This window comes from Chanodichthys erythropterus, chromosome 12, assembly GCF_024489055.1.
Source record: "Chanodichthys erythropterus isolate Z2021 chromosome 12, ASM2448905v1, whole genome shotgun sequence".
In the NCBI taxonomy this organism is placed as follows: Eukaryota; Metazoa; Chordata; class Actinopteri; order Cypriniformes; family Xenocyprididae; genus Chanodichthys; species Chanodichthys erythropterus.
The window spans coordinates 21392741-21406777 of record NC_090232.1 but is presented as its reverse complement, the minus strand read 5'-3'; the positions used below and the strand labels follow the sequence as shown (position 1 = coordinate 21406777).

At 35.5% G+C, this 14037-nt stretch overlaps 1 protein-coding gene across 1 annotated transcript; it reads right to left on the bottom strand.

Annotated features, from left to right (window-relative positions):
• Nucleotides 1-2536: 2536 nt before the first annotated feature.
• npy2r (neuropeptide Y receptor Y2) lies at nucleotides 2537-3673 on the bottom strand. The gene has a single exon (XM_067404932.1). It carries the CDS (start codon nucleotides 3671-3673, stop codon nucleotides 2537-2539), a length of 1137 nt encoding a protein of 378 aa, XP_067261033.1.
• Between the last annotated feature and the right edge of the window lie 10364 nt (nucleotides 3674-14037).

Below are 14037 nucleotides of genomic sequence, written 5' to 3'. Positions count from 1 at the left end.
TTTTTTTTTTACTTTTTGACAAAAACCATTCACAGTTTGGATCTTTTCATTGTTTGTTCTGATGATAAACTTTATTGTATTATTTATCTTATAAAACATATCTTGAAATTGTACATCTGTGCCTTGTATTACTTCTCATAAACTCCAGTTAATCAGCCTTCTGAGCCTAAGTTGCAGGCACTGTACAGTCAAACCAAAAATTATTCAGACATTTTTTATATTTTTTATATATTTTTACTAGTGGGTGCAGGACACTAGTTAATTTATGTAAGTGAGGATAGCAAAATAAAGTAAACTGTGATATATTGTACCCAAAAATTCTTCATACAGTGGACTACCAGTAAAATAGATAAAAATGTGGAACCAAATATTACTCGGGCACTTTGATCTGACCATGTTTTGCTTAAGTGTTATATGACTGATGCAATTAGGAGATCCAAGGTCAGATGATTAAATAGATTTTATTTCTTAATAAAATATAATCAGAAAATAAACAATAGACATATTGATTTTGAATGATAAAGATGTAAATTTAATAAATGAAAATTATCATAATAATACAAATCTCTGAAATATTGAAGAAAAGTGTTAGTAATAATCTTCATCAAATTTTAGTAAAATCTCAATAAATCCAAATATAATGTTACTCAATGAATGTTATGTGTCTGAATAAATTGTAGTTTGACTCTATACTTTGCTGAAGTGATCTCTTCAGAGGTAGTCAAAGTCTGTCATCTTCATAAATGGTGCTTCAACGTTCCAATAAAGCATGAGTTTACCTAGGAACAAACCATCTGCACCTTGTGCCCCACCCATCAATGTCCTGCTCTAGAAAGTATAGTATAATAACCTTTATTTACCCCGAGGAGAAATTGTGTTGCTTGTGGCATCAAAGACCTTAACACTAAAGCAATCTGGCATCCACAGTTAAATGAGAAAGGTGAGTACTAGGACCTTTCACTGATAGGGTCGATTGTTACAAGCTTCTGTGCCTGGAATCCTTTGCGGTATAGTGTCTTTGATGTTAGTTTATTGTGGGATATGGGCAAATCAGCAACGAATGACTAAGAGATGACACTAATGGTAAAGCACATGCCTAAGCTTTGAGGCTAAAAGCCATCTGCTTGAAATAAAATCCCTAATGCAATGATGAATGAAGGTAAATAGTTTTGTGCAGAGACAGGGATTCACTTGTGAATTGCAGATATAATAGAAGTGGCTTTTGGGACATTCAAAGACGGGCAGGACAGTAATGGACAGGATCAATACTCAGACCCTCTTATTCTATTTTTATGTTGTTGCTCAGTAAGTATTGATTGGTCTGTTCCTGTCAGTTGATTGATCTTTTATGGGCCAGTGGCTATCAGAATTAGGAATACTGATCTTGATGGAGTACATTCCATTTGTAAACCGTATTTATTGTTTTAGTCTGTCTGGTGGGCAAAATTTCACAATCCCTCTCTTTATTACAACTAATAAAAATGTAATTTCATAATGCTAAAAAAAAATTATTTTATGATCTTATAATTCCAAATAATAGGGGTTGTCATTGCACATGATCCTTGTCCAATATGGAACATGAATCTCCATAAGAGACAAGCTGAGACAACATCCCAACAGCTAGACTTGTTCCTGATAAATTAACTTTAGACTTAATTTTGAGATTTTTTTGAGTATTCGGTTTTTAGAAGGGAACACTCTTAGAATCAAAATGGTGCAGTATTTCATTGCTTGTGATCCTAGAGTCTTATTGTGAACAATGTGCAGTATTAGAGGCCATGTAACCTAATTACCTGCGAGACATGGGGTGTCTGAAACAGAAAGCAGCTGGCTTGCTGCCTCGCTGCCCAACGAATTTGTTGATTCACACACAGCATTTTTGTATAAACCTTTTATACTTTTGTTAAACTTGTTTAAGACCAGCTTTCAAGGCACCAATATATTAAATTCAAGTAAGTTGTAGAGACAACCAAGCAAATACTTTATGACTACAATACTTATTTCTGTATAGAAATTAAATCATACATTGAAGAAAAAAAATTGACTTACCTACTGCACTGTGAGAAATTATTTTTATACTTTTGATGATCTGTCAAATCACATGCACAAGATTGTAAGTTATAGACAGGATCAAATTCAAATATTTGATTCCAACTTGTCCTGATGTCTTCCTACTGCTGCCTTGTTAATGCTTTGGGAGCCATTTTACGTAAAATCACGTTTATTTTCACAGGAAACAAACAGAAAAACTACAATATTCTTAACACGAGATCCCTGTCTCACTGACTTTTTTTTACAGATCAAATGCTAATTCCAAATATAACCAAATACATAATACATTTTAACAACAAAATACAAACTAAGTGAGTGTTTAGTAACAAATTCACCACAATTGTCTCGTATATAAAACATCAGGCAATTTGTAGAGTGTTCAATCTTAGATTTACTTACAGTCCTTCTTTACAGTAGACTTTTTGAATATTTGTCCTTATTATGTTTACATTTTGTGTTTTGAAATCTCAAAAGCAAATGGCCATCACAGCAAAGTGTTTTCTTCTTTAAAGACAACACTGATTGCGTTTTGCTTATTGCGTGTACATTTCTCACTTACTGCCTCACTGCTACAAACTCTTCTCATTCCGTTATTTAACCTTCCACACTTGAACACGGCCACAAAAGATCTTCTATAGTTCCTGTTCATCCAACCATAAAGGATAGGATTGGCAAAGGTGGAGCACATGGCTACAATGTGGAAAGCTGTATAGAGCAATTTGAAGTCTTTCATTTCCAGTACACTGCTATCAATATCCACAGCCAACTGGAAGGCGTGAAAGGGCAGCCAGCTAACGGTGAAGACTACCACTACGGCCACAAGCATTTTCGTCGTCTTCTGTCGCCGTTGATGACGGTCGCTACGGCCACCGCCGGGGCTGACGTGATTTCTTAGCTTGTGCCAGATTCGAGTGTACGCAAAAGAAATGATAGACAGTGGCAGCCCGTACTGCAGGAAAAACATGGCGATGCTGTAGATTGTCCCATCTGTGCTACTTCCAGGCCACTTCTCTGCGCAACCCTGAATTGTCTGCTCAGGTGATAAGTCAAAGGTCACATATTCACGGAAGATAGCTAGAGGGCTGGCAAGGATCGCGCTTGCCACCCATATGATCACAATCACGACTATACACATGTCTTTGGACATCTTGGTTTCCATGTGGTAGACAATGCTACGGTACCTGTCCAGCGCTATAACGTTGAGTGTGATGGTCGAAACGTGGACCGCTAAGCCTTGTGAATATGGCAGCAGGTAGCACATCACCTGTCCGAATTTCCATTCTCCATAGAGAGTGTACATCAAAGTAAAAGGTAGACACAATGTGTTGACCAACAAGTCTGCTACAGCCAAGTTGACAATGAAATAGTTAGTAACTGTGTGTAAATTTCGAAACTTGTACACAACATATATGACCAAAGAGTTCCCGGTCACACCAAAGACGATGATGGTGCTGTATGCCAAAATCAATATCACCTGAACACCCACCAGTTTTGTACTGTCTTCCAGACCATCAAAGACACCCTCAACTTGAATAGTGGCTGGTGTACAACAGTTTGTGGACTGAATTAAGGAGTTCAGGGTTTCGTCTTCAGATATGTTCATTTCGGTTCTTATATCCATGTTCACTTTAGTCACTTACTCTGAAAAAAAAAAAAAAAAATGAGTAAAGTGAAAATTAAAATATTAAAAATCTAGTCTGTATTCAAAACAACATTCAGACAAAAGATACTGGATGCCCTGTTATTACATTATATCATTCATATATATATATATGATAACAATTTTTTTAAGAATGATAAATTATGGAGGTACAAGGATTTTAGGTTATTTTAGGCTGCGTTATTACAGTGTAATTACACAGTTATTAACTGTATGTACTTACTACAGTGCTACGGTTTAGCTTAGTTACTTGTAATTATGCATAATTTAATGTTATTACTATAGTATGTACATGTAATATAATTGTCACTTTAGTGTTAAAGTGGATCTTATTTTATTGTATAAAAATTATATGCATTATCAATTTATAGCATAACGATTTAATATTTGATTAATCTAAACATGTTAATTCATAGTTTATATGAATGAATAAATAAATAAATCAAAGGTTCGTAGCATTCATCTGTTTGTACGTATACATTAGTTTGTAAAACATTAGTAGGGTTTTTGCAAATATATATATATATATATATATGGGTGGTTCTTCAACTACAGGCACTTTTGGCCTTGTGAACATGAGGGGAAAAAAAGTGTTCAAATCAAAATTGTCCCAGTCTAACAGTTAAATATAACTAGTCTAGTTTAATGATCCATAAGAGAACGCACTTACATTATAAGACAAATTGGTGTTTTTTGACATATTTTCCGATCCGTTCTGAACAAATGTCATATATATATATATATATATATATATATATATATATATATATATATATATATATATATATATATATGTTAAATGCACGTTTTAACCTATTGGTAATTTACTGACACTAATAATACACGGTCATTAAATTATATACAAAGACGTGCATAAACTTGAATAAGCTTCCGAATAAAGTAATTTAAGACTTTAAAGTGTCTTACCTTCTTTATGATGTGAAGTTTCCTGCCACAGAAGCTCACGTACGTATATCTGTCAGAAGAAAAAAATAGACCAAATCCATGCCAACATTATTGTGCAAAACCCTACGACAGACCTCAAGAAGTGTCAATAACACGAGTCCGAATCAATTTGATGCATTGAAAGGGTAAGGACCGCTTCCCTGAGAGTCTGCTGAGAATCTACAGGCTGCCTCTGCATGTTCTTTACGTGCGCAAATCCACCAGTACTCGCGAGATTGTTGATTGACATCGGACTTCATAATGAGCTACAGTTTGCTTTATAATTACAAATATAATAGATCAGAGGTTTATGAAAAAATAATTGTTAATTCATACTTCTTATTAAAATAAAGGAATCTAAGGATCTTGACATTTAAATCTTTGATTATCTGTTAAATACCAGTCTAAGTAATTTATGCTAATCCTCTCTAATAATGTTAATGAAAGTTATTACATAGTGTTAAGAAAATGTACTAACATGAAAAGAACTCAATTAGCCTATCCATTTTTTTTCTGATAACTGCAGTAATATATGGTTAATTAACTCATGAATAATGTCATCATTGTATCCTTAATTTTTTCAACATTGTTTTTATAGCTTTTTTTTTCCATTGTCAGCTGAGCTTTTCAGATACATGTACAAAGAGGGTTTCAAATGTCAGGAAATGTAATCATTAAGACAAAAGGACAAATGTCTATCCTCCTGATCTACATCAGGTAGAAATGGACACATGACGTCTACAGTCAAGATAAGACTCATCCCATTGTGTTGCCAGACCTTTTCAATTTAAACAGAATGAAGTGAATAATGCCCTTAGCAATATTTGCATTTTGTTGCTTTAGGCCATAAGATCTGATCTTGTCTGTTGTCAAGTGTTGATGGCGTCACCATGCCTTTCTTTTTAAAAATACATATTAACGTTGGTATTTTAGAATAATTACCTTGTATTACATGGCTTCATCTGATACAGCTTCGTGGGATGATGTAGTATGTATTATATTGTGATTGTGATAATTATTACTGAATGTAATAAGGACCTGATACAGTAAAAGTTTTAATAGTTGTAACCTGCCAGCCACTTTATACATAAGAAACAGAGACATAAGAACCTCAAAAATGTATTCCATTAGTTTTTGTTTTTGAGTGAGAGAGCAATTATCGTCTTTCACAGGGAAGCTTTTGGGAACCAGACTAATGCATGCAATAATTCAATCTAAAACTTCACAGACTGCCCGAGCATTAATATTCTCAACCATGCAGAGCTGCACTGAGACTAAAAATGTTATTTATTCTTGTCTCACTCTCCACTTAAATATCACAGCATTGAATATCTGTCACAGACACGTCAGGTTCCAACGTCACCCAACCACAACGCTCACAGTCTCCAGAGTACTGATCACCGCCACCTGCACCTCATCAGTCCACTCATTAGCAGCACCATAAAGCACACACGCACACAGCACTCTATGTCCGGTCTCGTTTGCATCTACACTTTGTAATGCTTACCTCAAGAAAGTGTGTGTGTGTGTGTGTGTGTGTGTGTGTGTGTGTGTGTGTGTGTGTGTGTGTGTGTGTGTGTGTGTGTGTGTGTGTGTGTGTGTGTGTGTGTGTGTGTGTGTGTGTGTGTGTGTGTGTGTGTGTGTGTGTGTGTGTGTGTTGGTTTTTGTGGTTTACGAGGACTTTTGACCTGAATACGCACCGGCATTACGGGGACATTTGGGTTTATGAGGACACAGGCCATGTCCTTGTAATTCCGGCAATGTAGATGCCTTTCTCTATGTCCCAGAAGCACCCTCTCCAATTTTCGCGGCATGTCCTTATATACCACAAAAACCTGATTTTATACCATACACTGTGTATCCTCTGTGTACGAGAGTGCGCCCCTGCAGCCGGGTCCTGGTACTGTACCGGCGTCATCGAAAATTTGCATTTTTCACACAAGTGTAAGTATTGAGGCCTGTGACTGGTCAGATCGGTACTGGTAGGCGGGAAATCACGAAAACAAGATGGCGCCGACGGGCGGAGCCTAATTCTGCAGCTCCTATTGGTTGCATACGCAATGAACAACAGCGAGACAAGATGGCGCCGGTGGGCGGAGCTTCATTCAGCTTCAGCTTCAGCATAGGTCTGTATAACAAGCGAGTTAATGCAAAATACTAATTATTTAAGTGTTATTGCCTATAATTTTTTATTTGTGAATTAAATATATGAATAAATAGTGATCCTCGATTAAAAATATCCCTTAAATGTCATGTAATAAAGTATAAAAATAACTTGAATGCTGTTTACTCAGTATTTATACAGTTTATTTAGCTCGTTAGCATATGCTATTCATGTAAACACAACCACACATTAACTCGTGCGCTCACATCACATATATTTATTATTATTATTTTAATCCCGCGTATATTATATTAAGTATGGTTTATAATAAGAGTCTTCGCGTTCATTTCCTGTTTGGGCCGGATAGAAGCTGCACCTGAGAAGACATCTGAGCACCTGATGGAGGCTACTATTATTTTAAAGGTAAGTTGTTCTGCTTTTTAAATGCTTGTGGGTCCGTTTGGCTTGTTTGTTCATGTTTTGTAAGCTCTTTGCAGCTCGTTTTACAGTTATAAAACAGCTAGCTCGCGATGCTAACGGCGCTAGCGAGATTGTGATTGTGTTTAAAGACTGTCAGGAGGGAATCAGCGATGCTTGTCATTTAAAGCTGGTTTTCGATTAAACTATAATTGTAACTGCATCATTTTCTGATCGCATGCAATAACCTAGCCAAGCCATCATAATAAGGCGTTGTCATGACTACAGTCTGAAGGGGACGGCATTTCACCCAGTACAGTATCCTCACATACCAGCCTACTGTAAATATTACTACAGTTCTGCTTGATTTAAAGACATTAAGAAACAAAGATTTACTGGCTATGATAAGATTTATCAGAACTGTCAGTCTTATTCAGTCAAATTAATGCTGTCAGTATTATTGTCTATAATTTATCAATTGTGAAAATTTATGAAGGAATATTGATCCTCAATTATACATAATTCTTAAATATCATACAATAAAGTATGAAAATAACTTGCTGTTTACTATAATTTATCTTTTGACGTTTATACTAAAAACAGAAGATGACAGAAGACACATCAGATCATGCTGAAGTGAAACAGTGATGGAGAAAGCCCAATCTCAGGAGGAAGACATACAGTATTCACAAAGATTCATCAGTGATTTCACCTGTGTCAGGTATATTATATGTTATTTACAGTCATGATTTTACTTGCTTTATTATTAAAGGTTAAATGTTACTCAGGGAAATAGGGCTACACAATATTGCAGAAAAACTGACATTGCAATATTTAGTTTTTCTGCAATTTATATATTGCGATATGAAAACAATTCCACCAGATGAATTGAATAGCACTATTTGAAAATAATTAATCATTCTAGGATGATTGGGATCATTTTGTAGGGTAGTGCATCTGCTTAGAGAATAATAAACGAATTACAAGCTTAGATAAACACAATAAAAATAAGATACAAATTAAAATAAGCAGTGCTTTATGTTTTTCAGGTTAATCTAACTGTATTGAGGTACACACATTGAGGAAAGCATGTATGGGTCCAATATTATATGCATCCGTTTTCTTAATTGTTTACAACACAGAACCAACTGTTTTCGCTGAGAGTGTTTGTTCAAGCTCAAAGATAAGAGAAAGAGAACTGAACTCTGTGTTCACGTGCTATCTGTCTGTCAGAAAACAGCGCGAGTTCCAGTCATAGTGCGTTTGATGTTTAAATTGACAGGACTTAAAAACACAAGCAAATGACATTTGTAAAAGTCACATGCGCTCTTAACCGGGGGGCAGCTGGACCGTTCGGATCAACTACGATCCCTACACTTGACATTGCACATCCTGTGATGTGACTTTTGTGGATGCACACATCGGGATACAATGCTAAAACCATACATCGTGCAGCCGTAGTCCGTATGGATCGCAGATCAACTATGATCCCTATAGCCTACTTGACTTCATTTGTACTGCAATGTCACACCCACAGATAGGTATCAGTGACAAAACTATATATTGTGCAGCCCTACATGGCTTTATATATGCATTAGGGCTGCACGATATATCGCATGCTTTTGTCACGCGCATTTCTTCAGTAAAGCCGGTTCCCTGATTACCGCTAAATCACCATCACCTGCTTTCAAATGGAGCGCCATTTAATAGACAGAGCCGTAGATCACTGAAAAGCCACGCAATATCGCGTTCATTATCGAAGGCGATTCATCTGCGATATGAACGCGATATTGCGTAGCTTGTCAGTGATCTACGGCTCTGTCTATTAAATTTGAAAGCAGGTGATGGCGATTTAGCGGCAATCAGGGAACCGGCTTTACTGACGAAATGCGCGTGACAATCACATGCGATATATCGCCCAGCCCTAATATGCATCACATTACATGCATGTTCATGGCAGTATGTGAGGTGGTGTGTAGCTTTACACCTGTTTTATGAGGACACGTGTTTTATGAGGACATCATGCGAACATGTTCTTCATGTTTGACTTGACTGAAGAATCTCTGTGTGTTGTTAGATTGACACAAGCCTGGTCTATGAGGACACTCGTTTTACCGGGACTCTGGGGTGCACCCATATGGAAGATTGGGATTGATACTGATAACCCATAATTCACAGCTCACTGTAGCAAATGTCAATATTGAAAACTCATTATTGTGTTTGTTAGATTAGATATAATCATTTTAGAAGTAGGTAAAAAGAAGCACCCTCAGTTGAAATTGACTTTCAATGAGTAATACTGCAATGAATAATTGTTTTTTTTTTTGATTTGATTTTTATTTGCTTTTCTTTCTTATTTTCAGATGGTAACTGAGAAGAATCAGATTCAGAAGAATAAGATACAGCAACAATAAAGGTATCAAATAAAAGTAAAGTAATAATTGAGTTAGTCCTTAAAGGTGGTAAAGAGGATGTTTTGTTTTATACATTTTTGCAATATTACTTGAAACTGTGTTTACTTACTGATAAAAGACTATTTATTAGGTGCACTGAAAGTAATAATATTAATATACATAATCTGTGCACGAGGTAGGGCCTTAAAAACATCAGCCAATCACGTAAACGGTTGGCCCTCTGGCTTGTCAATCACTGCCGTGACGTTCCTTGTGAGAGACGAGCGCGGCTGCGCTCCAGTAACTTTCCAAACTCCACAGGCGCCGCATGCAATGTTTTTGTCAGGAGACAGGAGTAACAGCTGCAGATTATGAGTTACCTGCGGTGAGTCCGACATAATGAATCCACTAACACGACACAGCGAATGCCGGTGGTAAACACTCGTGATCTAATACTTGTGCAGGAGTTTTGGGAGGCGTTCCCGTGAAATGAGCTGTGAAGGAGGGGGCTGTTCTTACGCATGCGCTCATTTCAAAAACTCAGTAACAGTCTTTGGTTTCTCAGTCGACGAAAAGATCCTCTTTAGCACCTTTTAAAGAATAGAACAGATTTCAGTGTTTCTAAGAAGCAGATTGTTTGCCACAGTTATCAGTCACTGAATTATGATTGTGTGTGTGAAAAGTGAGTCATGATCACTTACTGTACAACTAGCACACCTCGTTTCACCACTATCACTCTCATACATACCCCTAACCTAACCCTAACCCTAACCCTAACCCTGAACTCAGGGCGCCATCCAAATGTATCTAGTTATCAGTGTCCCGTTAAAACTAGTGTCCTCATAGACCAGGCTTCTGTCAATCTAACAACACACTGAGATTCTTCAGTCAAGTCAAACATGAAGAACATGTTCTCATGATGTCCTCATAAAACACGTGTCCTCATAAAACAGGTGTAAAGCTACACACAACCTGACATACTGTGATGAACACACACACATAATGTAATGCATATATAAAGCCATGAACATTACCATGGGTTTTTAAATATTGAAATATTGATTTGAAATGGATCTATTATGTGATCTTGTATATGATCTTAAATCAATATTTCATGTGCACATATTTATTGATCGGAAGCTGTGAATGGTTGACACTGATCATCCTGTCCATGTTTAATTTGCATTAATTACTGTCTAACTGTACATTACCCCTTTGATATATTTCATATATACTGAAGGTTTGCAACTCTTAGTTGAAGTGATTGTATATAAAGCTTTATTTCTTATTTTCAGATAAGCCGTGAGACCCCGCTGTCATCAGTGACGATTGTGCTGCTCTTACTGTGGGCCTACACCAGGTAAGTGAGAGTTGTGCTGTAAGAGAATGAGCAAATGTAGCAGAGACTCTTGTGAGATCTAGGCTGTTAACATATTCAGACCAGTGTTTATGTCTAATTTGATGTTTGCAGACTCTCAGTGAGGTTGGACCCTCTGCTCTCAAAATGAACACTCTGTCCCAGTCAGAAGTCAGAGATGTACAGAAGGTATTGTTTTTCTTTTTGGAAATCAAATTAGGCATGTGCTGACAGGAAAATTTGGGCCAATTTTGATAACCAATAATTTTTTATATTTGAAAGGTGATAAATGATACATTGGCAGATAAATCTAAATCCAAATTCTAATATACTTTGAGAGCCTGATTACAAAAACAATAGACCGTGTCCCAAACACTTCAGCATAAATCAAACATATACAGTACAGCAGTCTAGTTTGATCCAGTATAAGATTCCTTTACTTTTACAATTATTTTGACACTACCATTCAAAAGTTTGGGGTCAGTAAGAATTTTTAATGTTTTAAAAGAAGTATCTTCTGCTCACCAAGTCTGCATTTATTTGATTAAAAATACAAACAAAAACAGTAATATTGTGAAATATTATTCCAATTTAAAACGGCTGTTTTCTTTGTCAGTATACAGTAAAGTGTAATTTATTCCTGTGATCAAAGCTGCATTTTCAGCATCATTACTCCAGTCTTCAATGTCACATGATCCTTCAGAAATCAATCTAATATGATGATGCGATGCTCAAGAAACATTTATTATTATTATCAATGTTGAAAACGGTTGTGTACAATTTTTTTTCAAAATTCTTCGATGAATAGAAAGTTCAAAAGAACAGCATTTATTTAAAATAGAATATTTTCTAACATTATAATTGTCTTTACTGCCACTTTTGATCAGTTTAACTTATCCTTGATGAATAAAAGTATTGATTAATTTTATTTCTATCCCCCAAAAATAAAATTAAAATTCTTACTGACCCCAAACTTTTGAACGGTAGTGTTTAATGTTACAAAAGATGTAGATTTCAGACAAATGCTGTTCTTTTGGACTTTCTATTCACCACAGCATCATAAAAAAAATGTAAATAACTGTTTTCAACATTAATAATAATCATAAATGTTTCTTGAGCAGCAAATCATCATATTAGAATGATTTCTGAAGGATCATGTGACACTGAAGACTGGAGTAACGATGCTGGAAAATTCAGCTTTGATCACAGAAATAAATTACACTTTACTGTATATTGACATAGAAAACAACTGTTTTAATTTGGAATAATATTTCATAATATTGCTGTTTTGTTTGTATTTTTAATCAAATAAATGCAGGCTAGGTGAGCAGAAGATACTTCTTTAAAACATTAAAAAAATCATACTGACCCCAAACTTTTGAACGGTGGTGTACATTCATATGGCCAATTTTCTTTATTTAAAAAAAGTGTCAACACTTTACAGTAAAGTTTATTGTTAGTATTAGTTAACATGAGCTAACAATGAATGGACAAATCCTGTCGAAGTTTTATTAATCTTAGCTAAGGTTAATCTCAACATTTCCCAAGACATTTTAGGATCCAGTGTTTTATCTGTTAACCTAAAATATGCGTGTTCATGTTAGTTCACAGTGCATTATTAACTCACATTTACAAGGGTTTTGCTCAGTTGATTCACGTTAGTTAATACAATAACAAATGAGACCTTATTGTAAAGTTGCAAAAAATATATATATTGCCTCACTACTACTACTACTAATAATAAATAAAATTAAATAAAAATGCAAACAAGTTATTGGTCAACATTACTTAGGCTACATAAAAAGAAACACAATACATGTGCTATGGATGAATAAAATGAAAGCCTGTTGGGAAATGATTTACTCAAACCATATTGTTGATGAAAATAAGAACAATACAAGTTGTAATGTTTTTGAAAAAAAAAAAAGTGTATATAAACATCTTTATTAAACATCTTTAGCATTACTGTTTCAAATAACACTGTTTTAGCATGAACCTGAAGAGCTGAATGAACACCCATAAACCAAAGCGCTTTGTTAGATGGTTTTCGCTCAACGGGATGCAACTTATATATGATAAAGTAGATATTTATACAAAAAAATTACAACTTATACCTGCACAAACTCATGCACAGATGTACATGAATTAAGTCACAAAGTGTTCTGGATACGCTCCCCACAACAACACACTAAAAAACGGCAACTAATCCAAAATAATTCACAGCGTTTTATTACAGTCGTGTTCTCATTATAATGTTATGTATATATGACAGTCCCAGCTATAGTTATTAATGTTATCCATTGCTGTTTGAGTGCGCATGCTGAAGAGATGATCACCGGTAGGCCTACAATGAAGCGCTTTCCTGCCGCGTTCATTAACTCAACCAAATGCATCCTATATGAGTTTAATCAGATATATACACAAAATAAAAAAATTCAACTTATAATTCCACAAAAGGCTGCGAATGCACAAGCAAACTGACTGTGCTAGTCATAAAGGTGTAACTCCGCAGATGTGCTCTTCGTGTAACAACGCTCTGATTTCACAGATTTGTGATTCACCGTAACTGTATCTTCCTTCAAGCAGTTCAATACTATCATGGAGAACAACGCACATCATATAATCCATTATTTATCAGTGTTAAAATATCTGCCTAGTTCGGACTGAGAATGATAACATTAAAATGAGCATTTATCGGCCAGTAAGATATGGTGGCTGATATATCATGAATCCCTGATTGGTTATGGCAGTATATTTATAGAGTTTTAACTATATGCATGATTTTAATGTTAACTTGTCACTGTTTTAAATGTGTAGGTCACTACTATAACGCATTAGTTTGATCACTATTAAAACGGAGTGGTTTAAAATGTACCATCATACCTGAAGACATTTGTGTTGAGCATGTGAACACAATAGCCAATCGGATACGTTTGTTAGTCTGAGTTTTTGCTTAGCGCGAGTGCTGCATGTTGAATCCTTTCATTATAACCAACAAAGTATTGACACAATGCCAATAAAAGATGCACAACGTAGACAGACACACACACACAACTTCATTTATTATAACGGACGTTTCTGCAGAAGTACAGCTTTGTGTTTCTCGTGT